The 16,426-nt window shown below is 38.4% G+C and overlaps 2 protein-coding genes across 6 annotated transcripts in view; both read right to left on the bottom strand.

Moving 5' to 3' along the window:
* NEK10 (NIMA related kinase 10) overlaps positions 1–6,279 on the bottom strand; it is a 158,614-nt gene extending 152,335 nt beyond the window's left edge. The window contains exons 1-2 of the mRNA XM_027088196.1: positions 6,163–6,279; positions 3,231–3,333 (exon numbers count right to left, since the gene is read on the bottom strand). The gene's annotated coding sequence lies outside the window, so the exon portion shown is untranslated. The remainder of the gene's footprint in view (positions 1–3,230; positions 3,334–6,162) is intronic.
* Positions 6,280–9,847: 3,568 nt separating this feature from the next.
* Positions 9,848–16,426, bottom strand: part of SLC4A7 (solute carrier family 4 member 7) — a 124,262-nt gene continuing 117,683 nt past the window's right edge. For 4 of the 5 annotated variants that reach the window (XM_027088346.1, XM_027088344.1, XM_027088343.1 and 1 more), the window contains 2 exons: positions 15,902–16,009; positions 9,848–13,987 (listed from right to left, as the gene is read on the bottom strand). In XM_027088346.1, coding sequence (XP_026944147.1) covers positions 13,906–13,987; positions 15,902–16,009 — 190 coding nt within the window. In that variant the 3' untranslated portion in view covers positions 9,848–13,905. The remainder of the gene's footprint in view (positions 13,988–15,901; positions 16,010–16,426) is intronic. The other variant, XM_027088345.1, reaches the window with a different exon arrangement.

A 16,426-nucleotide genomic window follows, 5' to 3' on the forward strand; every position in this document is an offset into this window, starting at 1 on the left:
CAGCTCATAGAACAGAAGATCCTCAAATAATCTCAACTCAAGAAGAGCCCTTGGGCATGAACCTTGGAAAAATGACACTTCCTCTTCCTAAGGCCCTTACTCATTAGCTCACTATTTTTCTATTCAGTACAGTCCCTGTCTGCCCACTTCTCTCCATCCTCACTGCCAACACCCTCGTCCTCATCATTGCCCACCTGAACTACAGGAACCACTTCCTAAATGGACTCCCAACTTCCAGTTTCTCTCTCCTCCCAACAAGAAGTCTGTTCTCCACACAGCATCAAAAGCACCCTTTTTATGGTACAAATCTGACCAATTGAGCCTTCATGGGCTTCCCATTTCTCTCGGCATAAAAACAAATGTAAGGAGGATTTGAGGTGCCCTGTGAGATGAAGCCTCTGCCCGCAACAGCTCCACTCAGACCTGGGCCGTGTGTCCCTGCCCCAGGCCTGCTTTTCCTGCACTCCTGCGACCTTTATTCCTAGACTCAAGTGCCAGATTAGTGCAGAAAGCCCTGGAAGGCTCATCCATCTCAACTCAAGTATTCATTCTTTAAGGAAATTTTCACTGACCTCCCTGCCTTGAAGCTCTTAATAAAGGGGCAGATTCAGGCAATAATTCAATAACTATGCATCTGTCTCCTCTAGCTTACTATAAACTAGTCAGGGATGTGGATGACAGCCAGTTTGCTCATCCCCAACATCCAGCACAGCATTGCTAGTTTATAACAAAAGAAGTATTCAATAAATGATTGATGAATGAATGAATGAATAAACAAATCCCAAGAGAAATGTGGTTGGGAAGCTCCAGCTATAACTGGAGGATCATTGTTTATAGATGGAGAATAAAGATTATGAAAAAAACTATCAGCAAATGATACATTTGCCCCAGCTGACCAGCATCTAGTTATTACAGAATGTTGGTTTGACAAAAATCTCTTTATAAACACAGGGAAGCCACAAGGTAAATAAGATATTTGTGTTAAATATGGGCTACCTCAAGTATACACGATAGGACAATAACATTTCCTACAGGAATGAGTATTCACATTTATGTCAAGTGTAGCACACACACACACACACACACACATTATATGAATGCTGTGGTCTCCACTGATGAGAGCTAACAGGCTTGGGACTATGAAGTCTTCCTGTTACACGGCTGGGATGCAGGTGAAAGGAGCAGCAGTGATGGAGTAGACCTGGTTTCTACATGCCTGCTGAGTGACCTCAAAAAGTCCCCGGGCCTCTCTGATTATTAGTTTCCTCATTTACCAAAAAATAGACATAATTATATCCCCATTATAAGATGGTAGGTGGAACTAAATAAAATAAAGTGAAACTCCTTTAAAACTGTCCAGGGGAATTCCCTGGTGGTCCAGTGGTTAGGGCCCAGGTTTGATCCCTGGTTGGGGAACTAAGATTCCCACATGCCACGTGGTGTGGCACCAACAAAACAAAACACTGTCTGTAGCTAGCTAAGTTGTTATTATGACAGCTGTTGTAAATACTATCATTGGTAATATTACTATTACTTCAGTCATGCTTATTTTAAGTCATTTGCTTATATTCACTGACTTTGGTTCACTGATGACAAATACTAGACATAAAATGAAAAAAAAGTTTTATTTTTAATGTCACAAATAGTCTTCATTTTAATTTGTTACACCTGATGTTATTTCGGGTTTACAATTATAAGCACTTTCATGTATTTGTTTAATCCTAAAACAACCCTAGGAGATGGTTGTGTTGTATCTCCAACTCACAGATGAAGGAACTGAGGTGCTGAGTTTCAGTAACTTGGCTAAGATCTCATATCTGGCAATAGTAACAACAATAATAAAAGCAAATGTTTACATGGGGCTTACCCTGTGCCAGCACCATTCTAATTGCTTTCATACGTTAACTAATATAATTCTCCTAACAAAGCTATAAGGCAACTACCTTTACTGTCCCCATTTCACAGATGACAGAACTGAGGCCCATAGAGGTTAAGTAATTTGTCCAAGTCACAGAGCTTTAAACCTCTGGTGGCAGAGCAGGAATTTAAAGCCAGGCAGGGCCTTCCCTGTTAATTGAACGCTATACTTTCACTTATTGGTGGACTTTATCCAGCTCTCTATCTGCCTAAGTGAATTTTCTAGGTAAATGTTTATCACCTTAGTAACCAAATATTACTTCAGACAGACTTTTCTCAAATTAATTAAAAGTTCCCTGTCATTTATGCAAAATACACTATATACTGGGTAACTTTTTCCTGCTGGCCCAGGATCAATGGCTGCTGTGCTTTATCCATTCTGTCTCTTGTTTTTATTTCAATTTTTGTAGGAGGGTTTTTTAGTCTCTCTTCTAGATATGTGCCATTTGATTGTGATTTTGTCACTTTGACTCTCTTGAGGGTTGTGAAGCTAGACTCCCTGTCAACTATAACTATTCCTAATACAAGACTGAATAAGCTCTGAGTTGAGCCACCCCCATGGATGTGAGTGCATGACCTTTATTAATGACTGTTGCAGATTTCAGCTGAGATGAAGGGAAGTTTGACTTCTAGATATGAATGAGCAATCATTTTACCAAACGAAAAACCATCTATTTTATTCAGTGCTCGTTTTCATGTTTTTTTTTAATCACACATGTCAGGCGGATATATGAGTACACATAGAGTTCACTTTCCTGTGGAAGACCAAGTCTCAAAAATGTAAGACTCATTTCCAAATCCAAGCCACAAAGCCTGTTCCCAAGGTGACACTTTCTATCCCCCCACCCCCATCCTCTTTATTGTTATCTCTTAACTTATTTCTCTCCCCCAGGTAAAACATAATAGAAACAGCTAACATGTACCTGGTACTTCCTATGTACCTACCATAGTTCTAGGAAATTTGTCTCTACTGATTCATGTAATACTCACAACAACTCCACTGTATTTGTAAGGAAATTGAAGTGCCGAGATGAAGCAACTTGGCAGACGCCCTGTGTCCAGCAGTGGCAGAGCTGGAATTTGAACCCATGCACCTAGCATGAGTCTGAATTCTATGGACTCTGGGCTACCACCCCTGGGATCCTGGGCTCTGAGGGCACAGGGACTTGGTTATGCTCCCTTCTGGACGCCCAGTAAACTTCTACCTCCTCTCCACCTCTCCAAGGGCTCCATTCAGCCCACTCTGACTCTGACCTCAAAGTCTGACCGGCTGAGACAGGCCTAGTGACATTCCAGGCCCTTCTTTCACTTACTTGAGACTTTACTGGTTACACTTTCTTTTGCCTCGCCTTTATCTGGCAGAGCGCCCTGGATCCATCAGATGGTCAATAAGTTGTCACTGAATGAGTCTCTTACCTGTATCAGAACAAAGTTTGTGATCAAGTAGTATAGTGTGACTGGGTAGGAGGATGATGTCCTAGAAATTGTACTTGACTGAATTAAAAGATTGATTTTTACCTTTTGTGAGCTGACCATGGAAATTTCACAATTCCAACTTTCAGTGTTTCTTTTACTTCTTTTTTAAGACTATTTTTTAGGGCAGTTTTAAGTTTACAACAAATTTGAGAGGAAGGTACAGAGATTTCCCATATACCCCCTACCCCTACACCTGCAGAGCCTCCCTCCTTACCAGAATGGTACATTTATTACCAAGAATGAACCTACAGGGACTTCCTTGGTGGCGCAGTGGTTGAGAATCTGCCTGCCAATGCAGGGGACACGGGTTCGAGCCCTGGTCTGGGAAGATCCCACATGCTGCGGAGCAACTAAGCCCGCGAGCCACAACTACTGAGCCTACGCGCCTGGAACCTGTGCTCCACAACAAGAGAGGCCGTGACAGTGAGAGGCCTGTGCACCGTGATGAAGAGTGGCCCCTGCTCGCCACAACTATAGAAAGCCCTCGCACAGAAACGACGACCCAACACAGCCATAAATAAATAAATAAATAAATAAAAGAATGAACCTACATTGATACATCATAATCACTCAATGTCCATAGGTTACCTTAGGGTTCACTCTTGGTGTTGTACATTCTGTAGGTTTAGACAAACATATAATGACATGTATCCATCATTATAGTGTCACACAGAGTATTTTCACTGTCCTAAAAATCCTTGTGCTCTGCCTATTCATATCTCCCCCACCCTCAGCTAACCCCTGACAACCACTGATCTTTTCACTGTCTCCAAAGTTTTACTCTTTCCAGAATGTCATGTAGTTGGAATCATACAGTATATAGCCTTTTCAAACTGGCTTCTTTTCTTAGTAATATGCACTTAACTTTCCCCCATGTCTTTTCATGGCTTGATAGTTAACTTCTTTTCAGCAATTCCATTGTCTGGATGTACCACAGCTAATTTATCCATTCACCCACTGAAGGACATCTTGGTTGTTTGCAGGTATTGGCAATTGTGAATTAAGCTGCTACAAACATCCATGTGAATGTTTCTAGTTTTTAGACATGCGAAAATTTATTAAGTATAAGGCACTGTGCACTTGATATGGGTTATACACATTTAGTCTTTAATATAATCCTATGAGGTGGGGGTTATTATTAGCCCATTGTACAGATAACGAAGCCACAGATAAGTGGCCACAGAGCTAAAATGTTGGAGCCAGGATTCAAACCCACGCATGTCTGACTCAAAGCCTATCTCTTGCAAACTGCACTGTACTCTCTCTCTTTCCCATGTTAAACTTATGCCATATAACAACAGCTACCATTAAAATGATTATGGCATGAAATACAGACTGTGAATTGAAATAGTTTCCAAACCAAGGATCTTGAAATTAAAGTAAAACCTGGAAGTTCAACATTCATCTTTTATAAGTGAAAGCTTTACTGGATGCTATGAAAAACAGTAACTTCTTGTTTTAGAGAATCATTCATTTAACCAGTATTTGTTGAGCCCCTGCTACTTGCAGGGTGCTATGATAGACACAACAAATGGTGAGGAAGACAAACCTGGCCTCTGCGCTCAGAGAGTCTAGAGGAGGAAGCAGAAAAGCAATTAGGCAACATTCAGAGAATGACTGGGGAGTGAGAGCAGGGTTGGGGAAGGTGCAAAAGTGGAGTCCATTGAAGGCAGTGTGAGCAACAGGGGACATCAGCACACACAGGAGAGAATGTGGCATGTTCTGGGAACAAAGATGGAACTGCTGATGGATGGCCTAACTAAGAAGTGTGGATGAGGATGACAGGGAGTCTTGGCAGGAAGTGAAATACCCTTATATGTTTTTTGGAAAGATCAGTCTAACAATAGACAGAAAAATGGATTAGATAGGGCCAAACTGCCATCAGGAAAGGTGGATGGGTGTTGAATTTAACGAAGAAACTGGTGGAAATTCTAATGTAGTGAGAAGGGATTTAGTAATGTGGGAATTGATTTGACAGCTATTAAGAAGGTATAGCCTTGATAACCGGTAGAAATGCAGAAGCGGCAGTAAGTGTCAAAGATATTGTCCAGATGTGGTTTTTGTATCTTGGTGCCCAAGACAGGGAATCCAAGGGCGAAGCACTCTGTGGGAATGGGGAAGATGGTGTTTACGGTTGTGCACGTGTGGAGTTAACTCGCGGTTGGGTTTTGGGGTCTGGTGCTTAGTGGAGCAGCCTAGGCTAGAGGTGGAGGTTTTCAAGTAATCAGCTGACATGTGGTGCCTGAAGGCACCTGAAGGCCTGGAACTGAACAGGCTCACTCACGTTGAGCAGAGAAGCAGAGGGACTGTCAGAGCAGCATCATAACATAAAGGGAAGGCAGAGAAGCGACGCCCATAAAGGGTTTTATGAAGGAGCCTCCGGAGTGTAGGAGCAGATTGGAAGAGACACACTCAGGCTTCCTGTAACCAGTATAAGTCCTTATGGAACTGAAAGGACCATCACGCATGGTTGATGGCACTTTCCCACCATCCATTCGCTAACACCAACCCGTCTGCTATGAGACAGGCTCACAGTGACTCCCGCACGCCCGACAGCCCGCACTCTCTGCCCTGCCTCCTGCCGAGGGGAGCTCACTCCGAGGCCTCGGGCTGCTCCACAAGCACCTGCGGACATCTCCCTGGAGACCCTGCCTGAAACCGCGCGCCGGCAGAGGAACGCCCGCTCCGGCCCCACTCACTGCGCCCAAGGGAGGGCCCCTCCTTCAGGCCAAGCTCGAAATCGCCCTTCTCATCGTCTCTGCTACTTACTGTCACGCTGCTCTGGATCGGGGGCCCGTCCTCCTCTCCCCTAGCCCGCGCCTGCTCCCCTCCACCTCGGGGGCACTGCTGCCAGCAGCACCGTTGGTGCATCAATCCAATCCTCCTTCCGGCCATGAAACCGGAGCGTCCTCAGCCAATGCCGACACCTCTTCTTCCACCGGCAGGGCGCCCCAGCCAATCAGAGGTAGCCATGCTGCGGCCCGCCGAACGCCGTGGCGACGGGGACGCCGGCCTCGGGTTGCCGTAGCAACCGGAGACGCGCAGGGCCGGGCCGCAGCGCGCGCTGTCGGGTGGGGCTTGAGGGCCTGTTGGCGGCGGTAGCCTCCTCACCCCGACCTCGGGCTGCCTGCCACCCAGGGTTTCCTAAACGCTGTCGGTTTCTCTGGACTCGGTGTGCCAACCTTCAGCGTTTGAAATAAAATGGGTAGGAGAGAAAGCAGCTTCATTTTGGGGTGTTTAATTTCAAGAATTGTTATGGACTAAAAATCAGTTATCTTCCAAAGCAGATGCTTAGTTTGAAAAAGATCAACGGTACCTGCTGAATAGCTTTCGTGTAACGTGGAGACAGTTTCAGCGACTCTGGCGTGAAAGTACGAGTGAGCTGTGTGGGACACCTGTCACTAGTTCGTTTTGTGGCACTGGGCAAGGCTCTTCACCTTTTGTGAAAGTCTGAAGCTTTTTATTGAAAAAATTTTAATTTTATTAAAGCTTTTTTTAAAAAAATACTCTTTACATTGTGAAGCTTCAAAAAATGAAAAATATTGAGCGTTTATTTTGTGCCAGGGACTGTTCCAAACTCTTTCCTCGTTATTTCACCTACTCTTCACATCATCTGCTTATTTTTTATTTATTTATTTTTGGCTGCGTTGGGTCTTCGTTGCTGTATCCGGGCTTTCTCTAGTTGCAGCGAGCGGGGGCTACTCTTCGTTGCAGTGCACGGGCTTCTCATTGTGGTGGCTTCTCTTGTTGCAGAGCACGGGCTCTGGGCGTGAGGGTTTCAGTAGTTGAGGCACACAGGCTCAGTCGTTGTGGCTCGCGGGCTTGGTTGCTCTGCAGCAGGTGGGATCTTCCTGGACCAGGGCTTAAACCCGTGTTCCCTGCATTGGCAGGCAGTCTTATCCACTGCGCCACCAAGGAAGCCCCCATCTGGTTATTTTTCATCCTAGTTTAGAGTTGTAACATGGAGGCCCAACAGGGCAGAGCTGGTAAGTGATGGAGGCAGGGGAGAACCTAGAATTTCAATCCAGAGCCCAGTATTAACCACCATGCTGTCTGTCCCCCGGACAATTTAATCTAGGACCTACTCAATCCCATCTTAATGTTGCTCCAAGTGCCCACAGGAATGTCAATTAGTGTGGTGATTCAACCTCCCAAAACCTGATTTAAAATGAATACAGTGAATGCTTCCGTGATGTTTCTCTGCTTTGAATAATAATGAAAAGTAGGCCTAATGGAATAACAACACTTAGGTCTGAGTACTTGAAAATACATATTTAAAACGAAAACAGTAAGGTACCATTTTGGAAATACAGAAAGGTGAGATGAAAGTCAAACTCAGGTGAATGGAGCAGAACTAATTATACTTCAGAAAACATAAAACCAGTAGAAATAATGTTACCAATCAAAACACAAAAAGTTGAGGGGGAAGGCAGACTGATGCTGAGTAGAAAAAGTATTCTCTACAGACATTTTAAACATTATGCAGGAGACAAAATTACTCCTCTGAACTTTTCTTCATCAGAATATTGAATGTGCTTCCCACCTTTCTTCTCCTCTCTTAAAATAAAATCTTGCTTTGTCACAGCTTACACCCTTCCCCCTCCCCATATCCTCAAGTCCATTCTCTAGTAGGTCTGTGTCTTTATTCCTGTCTTACCCCTAAGTTCTTCATGGACATATATACACTACCAAACGTAAGGTACATATAGCTAGTGGGAAGCAGCCGCATAGCACAGGGAGATCAGCTCGGTGCTTTGTGACCGCCTGGAGGGGTGGGATAGGGAGTGTGGGAGGGAGGGAGACGCAAAAGGGAAGAGATATGGGAACATATGTATATGTATAACTGATTCACTTTGTTATAAAGCAGAAACTAACACACCATTGTAAAGCAATTATACTCCAATAAAGATGTAAAAAATGAAATAAAATAAAAATAAAATAAAATCTTAAACCAATGTTTTGGCCTTCCCTGAATGTAACTGAAAATTGCAGAGATGATTATGAAGCATGGGACACACCGGGCTCTCCAGGAGAGGAGCACCACACCCACCCAGGGCCCACACTGTACTCTGTGAGAAATATACACGATCCCAGAGGGGTCACGCCTGCATCAAGCTCATGGCTGATGTGGTAGGGTCCAAATCTGTAAGACCTAACATCCCCTTCTGGTATTTTTGAATACCCTTTTTACTATCCTGAGGTGAATCCACAGATAATGTAAATTACATACTTCGGAAGTAAAAGAGTGTAACGTGTAACTATAAGGAACGAATAAAATTAACTTAAATAGGTATTAAAATAAATATTCAGAATCAACAAGAAGAAAAAAATAATTCACCAAATTTCTAAAATACTCCTAGATCACTGGTCTAGGACAAAAAAACAAACATAAAGAGGGCTTTTTTTTTTTTTTTGCGGTACGCAGGCCTCTCACGGTTGTGGCCTCTCCCGTTGTGGAGCAGAGGCTCCAGACGCGCAGGCTCAGCGGCCATGGCTCACGGGCCCAGCCGCTTCGCGACATGTGGGATCTTCCAGGACCGGGGCACGAACCCATGTCCCCTGCATCTGCAGGCGGACTCTCAGCCACTGTGCCACCAGGGAAGCCCCAGACACACTCTTGTGTGGAGGCAGGAGAATGATCTTACAGAACACAGCACGAGGCAGAGCACAATTTGTAGAAAATGCAGAACTTAAATTGAGCTTTGCAAGAATAGCAGAGAAACAGAAAGGAAGGTTTTCCAAACAATAGGAATGTTTTCATTAAAAGCATAGAGGTAGTGAGATAAAGGTCACTGAACTGATACTGGAAAGATCAGATATACCTTAAGCAGCAAGATCAAACAAAAACTAGTGAGAAACTCCCTATTTCCCTTCTTCTCCCCGCCCCCAACCCCCACAAAAATCTCAAAGTTCTGTTGATGGGAATAGTAAATTGACAAATTCATTGTGGGATATCAGAAACTTTACAGTGCAGAAAACACAGGAGGAAATTGTTACATACGTGCCTAATGGAAAACAAACCAAGGCCTGTCATTAGCTATTACTAAAAAAATTTCATAATGAAATTAGCCATTAAAAACAAAAAAGCCTTGAGTCTATGAAAGTTCAGTATTAACATGCTCATTACATATCATGTAATGTGATGTGTGTTTATTACATATCCCATTGCAAAATTCTATTCTAAACAGATGTGTTTTAAAATAGGGAAAATAATGGATCAGCCTATCTTAAAGGGCTTTAATTTCAGTATTTCTTAACTATCAAAAAATCATTGTGAAACACACACTATTTTGTTTCGTCTTCTTTTCTCACTGTTTCCTCTTTTCTGTCTTCTGCTTAGGAAAATTAGGAGGCAGGAAATAAAAATCACTTATTTTTCTCCATCCCCTATCAGGTTCTCATGAGAAAGACATGCAGCTCTTCTAATATCAAAATAAAGACAATATTCAACAACTGATTCAGTAGACTTTTATTGATCTTTCAACTTCAATAACATCTCCAAAAATAGTTTTCTTCTAATATTATGAAACAGATTTGAAAGGCAGGATTATTCACATTATAGACTTGGTAGATACTTGTACTTCATATAGATGAAAAATATCACTTCTACATTTTAAATGTTTACTTTGGATTTTATTATAAAAGAAAATATTATCATTGTATAATTATAAAAGTCATAAAAATTAGAACTGTACTGTTATTATACCAAGCTATCAAATACTGTATAAATGAACAATAAAATTCAATTTCTATTTATTTAAATGTAGTAAACATTGGAAGAGAACCCCCCTACAAAAAAAAAAAGCTCTTAATATGAAAGTAACAAAAGAAAAGCCACAACACAAGAATCATCAACGCACAAAATTCTGATTAAAAAAACAACTGTTAACAAGTACTCTAAGACAAATGTAGAAGTCAATATATGCTAATTAAATTTTTAAAATGATCTTTAGACAATTCCATTTCCAACTATGTTTTCCTATTATCGACACTCAAATTACTTTTTGAAAAGTTAGAAAAGAACCAACTTTACATTAAAATTGCCAAATTTTGAAGTAAGAACACTATTTTAAATTTTGGATGTCCTTAAACTCTTTAAGTTTACTTTCTAAAAAAATAATTGTTGGACTAAACCAAGACAGTTCACATAGTTCTACTGCATATGATAACAATGATGTGATCTACATAAATAAATTTAAAACATTAAATTATTTAATTTAAACGTTTTTGAATTACAATGTTATATTAATGGCTTACACATCCGAAATCTGAGCACTTTAAAACAGGATTCACATGTTACACTGTTGAGCACATTTACAGAACTTATATACATGATACAGTCCTTTAAAAACAGCAAGCTCTGGTGTCATACCTCTGTTTCGGAAACCATTTTCCTTTTTACAGAATTTTGAACCTGCTTTTGCAAAAGGTAAAAGTTATAAAGCTATTATATATATACATAAACTTTAGGTATATGGAAGAAACTTTTTTTAGATGGAGAAAACGAAAGTAATTTTGAGTGGTAAAGAAATCTGCTTTATAAATACATGTGTTAGCACATAAAAAATTCTGTCCTACACATTTTATATGCTTGGCAAATATGAACAATGATATGCCACAGCTTTTTTAAACAACTTGAGAGATTTATGATTGACAACATCATTCACACAAGCATACTCACATATACAACACCCATTAGAAAGATCGTGTGCCTCACTTCGTATATCTAATATCATTAGAGAATATATAGCATCATCCTTTTATCATAAGGAAGTTTTTAGTTCATTGTCTTCTCAAAAGCGGCAATTTTAGAGTGAAATAGCATTCAAGTGAAAGTGAATTTCAGATGGTCAACATGAGGATGTATTACAGTCCTTGTAAACAGATGTCTATAAATAAATAAAATAGGTGGAGGAAAGAATATCCTGAGGTGGCCCTGCGGCCAGGGTACTCAGTAGCACTGAGCTCCATCCTGGAAACCAAGGCATCTGAAAAAGTGCAGGGCTGTTTATATGAATTTATTTTATAAATGGAATATGCACAGGTTTAATTCTTTTTCACCTTGAGGTAAATCAGTACATAGCAATTACTACTGCTCATCTATACCTGTTTAAGGCAACATTTAAAAAGCAATATATGTAGTAAATTACATTTTTCACTGTTTTTCAAAGAATGCTATCCATGATTGTTATTTTTCAAAAATAGTGGAAAAATATCATAACCACATAAACAAGCTATTAAACATGAGTTACCTTTGCTTTTCAATGAAGTAGTCAATCAGATCATTTTGTAAGTCAAGTAGTCAAAAGAAAGTAGAAACTACTAACAATTAGAAACATAGTAAAAACACTGAGTGCAAAGCATTTTGCACGTCATGGTTTTTCTGGCACTGGACAACCAGTATTCATAAATAAAATCACATAAACACTATGATCCCAGGTAGATTTCAGTTCAAATTTTAAAATTACTTCCCGTAAAAAAGCACATTTGTTAACCCTGTGACATCCAGACACTAGGGAATGGTGTAAGGAAATCCTCTTGTTCCGGTTCATCGGGGAGATACAAAATCATAGCAGCAAATACTGGGGTCTTTGGAAATGATTCTGCTGCTATGAATAAAAAGGAATCACTTCAATGGAAGCTCATAAACAGTAACAAGCACCGTGGGTAATACTCTCTCATCAAGTGCTGACAGCATCTCTCTTCTTTAGGCAGTACCAAATGGTGCCAGCTACATTTTCTAAAGAAAATCAGCTACATTTCCAACCTCCCATATGAGGCAGAAGTTGAATCCATTATTTTAACTAGAATTGGATCACATGGTCTTAGATGTGGAAATTTTATTAGTTAAGTAGTTTAGAATGGATTGCTAGAATTGCTAAAATATCAGCTTTTGGCATTGCTCATGATCTATAAGATCAATTCTTCTTACTTTTGTACTTTAATTAAAAATGATTAAAGGAAGCATCGGAATTCCATTAAAATTTTCATCCTAACATTCATGTTATTATTTTCGATATTTCAGTGGCTTCTCAATACTCATTTGGTTTTTAGAAATCATCCTCTTGCCAAATCAGTTTCACAACCCCATTCATCCAGTCCTACAGGCTTAACAAGAACAACATTTATTTATTTCATATGGAGGTAAAAGTATATAAAAAGATGACTAAAAAGATTTGCTAGAAGTTAAAAAGACAGCTTAGAAAAGCAAAATCTAAATAAAACATACAAACACAAACTAGGAAGAATGTCATCAATCTGAGCTATACATAATAGGTCTAAATTTCTTTTAAAATACAAATATGGCAGTGCTTTATATCAAAGATGTAAAATCTATCAACTGCTCTCAGATAATAAACCATAAATGCAAGTGAGCACCAACTATTTATATTAACAATTTACTCTATATGTTACCTTTTCAAATGTTTATATAATATTTAAGCATCATATCAATTAAAATAAATAAAATATTTTAAAATGAAATCTATTAAATATTACCTATACAACAGAAAGAACAATGTAAACGGAAAATGAAAGGTAATTCGTAATAAAGTAATACTGATCTTAAACCCACTTAAGAGAATTCTGACTCCTGATTATTTAATCATACTACTTATAATAGAAAAATAATCAAGAACTTGAACCTGATACAAACTAAACCACATTTTAAGTAAAGGACAGCAAAGGCAGAGAAGAGTGGGCATTTGGGGCTCTAATAGACTACTAGGATTCAGAAAAAAATTTCTACAAAGGCAACAAAATTTAACTATCATAAATTGGTATTTTATAGCTTTTAAAATTTAAAAACTAATGAGTGGTATGGGAGTTAAATTATAAAATCACCTGCAATTATACTTGTTTATTAGAATGGAGACCTAGATGCGGAGGTTTTAAAGTTTAAAATAAATTTCAAAAACATAAAGGTCAAAATTATAGTTCTTATCTAGAAAGTTTCCACTGTTCTAACTTTATAGTGAAAAAGTTCCCATCACCTGTGAAACATGATGGACATGCATGTAATGCAACACACACACAGCAGCCAGGATACGGCCCCATCTGTGCCCCAGCACTGGCAGAGACGCCCTGTTCTTCCCACAAAGCATTAGCAGAAAGGAAGTAATATGGGAACATTTCTAGCAACTCAATGAAAAAATTTAAATACGTATCACTGAAGGTTGGTATGGACTGCCACTGATGAACAAACAGATTTAAAGAAAAGTAGATTGAATGCATTTCCCCACATTTTTCTATTGCAGAACAGAAAAAAATTTTCCAACAGAAAAATAAATATTTGACTAGTAAGAATCATGTACCTCACTTCTAAGAGACCATTTCATTATATACACAGTCTCCATGGTGCTCCTAACAAACTTCAGACACTACTTCAAAAAACCCCATAGTCATGCATAAATGGCATGACATACAATATTGTTATATATAGTGACATGAAATATTATATATACATACATATATATGTATATATATCTATAAATAATTCCTCTTGGTTCAATTCTATAATGAAGTTTCAGCATCCATGTATTTCTTTGTTGGTTCATCTTCAAAACTTATTTTCACACTTACAGGTTTTTCAGGGCTATTTAAAACAAAGAATGAGAATAAATAATTTTGAAATGGCTAAATATTACATTCAAACATGGCCAACAGTAAATATCCATAAGAGCCTTTTGAGACAACTATTAATACCATAAACATACAACTTGCTATTTCTATCTTACTGCTTTCTTTTCATATCAGTAAACTTAACTGGAAAGGCAAATATTAAAAAGTCTTAGTTTTTTAAAGATATTTTTGCCACTAAATTTCACATTTTTCTTACAACTGAAGAGGAGCTCCTTAAAATTGGTCAGTGTAAGATGACTGTGCTTGACAATAGTTTTACTTTATATATGAACAGTTGTAGCATTTGACTTTTATTTTACTGACAAATTCATTAAAAATTAATCTTTGTCAATATAAATAAGCATCAAATAATTTCCTGCAAAATGTAACAAATCTTATCTCCCCAAATTTGGTTCATAAATACAAGATCAAAATACAATTCTACATTTTCAAGTTAATACCAAATACAATGATTCCATGTATATGGATTTAACTGATTAACTGATTTGATTTAATTGTAACATGAATATCTGGGCTTTGAAAATTTTGCAAAAGATAGAAACACGCTATGGTTTGCTGCCTTCTCCAGACAAAACTGAAGGAAGATAACCCAAACATTTTTCTGTTCAACAATGTAACAAAACATTCCCTTTCTTCCCATGTGATTTTGAATTGAGGGGCAACCTGAATGAAAGGCAGAAGTATAAAAGACAAAATACTACTACTCTAAGGTCTTTCTATTTATCCTAACTATACTAACATTCTGGGCCAGGGGTGCTGACAAGGTGCGAAAAGTTACTAAGAGTAAAAAGAGTATCTAGTGAAATTCTGGCTGCATGAAATAATCCAAAATGACAAAAAGTTTAACTTAAAAACTTTTGAGATCAAAGATAGAAGTGAAGTAAACAGTCTACATTAGAGAATTAATACTCAAGAAATGATGAGAGAAAAACCAAAAGAGTTGATAACTGAGATTAAGTAGGAGCAAAAGGTTCTAAAAGCAGGTAGGGAAAGATATCTTGGGAGAAAAACTTAATCAATCATTATCAAGACAGTTGCCAGAAAGACAATAACGAAGCAGAAATAGCTATGTGATTGCTTGCCTGGAAAAGTTTTAATTTTTGACACCCAAGCAGAATATACTGACACCCAACACAGCATCTGGCACAAAGTGAACACCAAAAAAAAAAATTTGTTGACTATGAATGACTGAGTACTCTACAGGATAATACCTAATTTCTCCAGAGACCTAAGGGATCAACGTACTAATGATTATCAAGCCAGAATTCCTGAGGTTTAGGTCTTGAAGTGAGTGGGAAAGAAAGAAAAAAGGGTTATTACATAACAAGAAATATAAGCAAGGGGTTATGAAACAGTTGTGTAATACATGGTCCATTATAAAACTGAATGGCCTTTACTCCCATGGATTAAATTTCTTACAAATATCTTCTAGGAAAATGTTTACCTTGCCAGAAGAAATAGTAGGCTGAAACAAAGCAAAACAAAAGAAAGCCTTTTTTTTTTGGACCATCAGAACGCATGATTGAGGTAGTATTCTATTTTAGTATTCAATCCCTAGTAATTATCTTTCTTTATATGGCTTCTGATCTTTTATATATTTATTCCTTATGTATACATTCATTTTTATTACAAAACAATTCTTTTTTGAAATAGGCAACTATAAATTTAAAAAATAACAGAACAATCAGCACCTATATCTGCTTCCAGTATACATGAAATGATGGATAGATGAAAGGAAGAAGGAAGAATAAGAGGAAGAAAAAAAGGTTGGTTTTGTTAAGTTAAGACAATGGTTTTCCTGAATAGCTATCCATAAGTAAACTGAAAGTTGGCTATAGTTAGAAAATGCATAAATCATTACAGCTACCTCGTGTTAGATCTGGTTACTTTGGCATTCTCAGTATTCATGGACAGTGCCTTCCACTGTGCAGTTTTGGCCATTTCATCTGATATGTTAACAACTGAGGGATCAACACTGAAGAACAAATACACTTTCTGGTTAGTATTCAGTACTTGCAAAAGCATTAATAGTCATTCCTATTATCTATATCATATTTGCTTTCATCAACTTAAAATTGAGAAAATTCTTTGTCATGCACTTAAACCAAGATCTAGCAAGATAGCAGTATTTTGGAGTTCTATTATAAAGGTCTAAAGGGGAATTGCATCTTTCTTTATAATCAAAACTAGCAATGAGACTAATTAAATTGGCAATGATGCCCAAAGGTGATTATCTTGGCTATAAGTATACTATTGAAATAACATAAAGGAATATATTAATGTGCTTATAAATATAAAAAGTGATACAGCCTCAAGTCAGTTAGAAAACTTTTATAATCTGCACAAATTTCAATTGCAGCAAACAACTATCCAAAGTATGTAAAGAAAAATT

The sequence above is a fragment of the Aethalodelphis obliquidens genome, unplaced genomic scaffold (genome assembly GCF_003676395.1).
Source record: "Aethalodelphis obliquidens isolate GAN/ISIS:26980383/991018 unplaced genomic scaffold, ASM367639v1 scaffold62, whole genome shotgun sequence".
In the NCBI taxonomy this organism is placed as follows: Eukaryota; Metazoa; Chordata; class Mammalia; order Artiodactyla; family Delphinidae; genus Aethalodelphis; species Aethalodelphis obliquidens.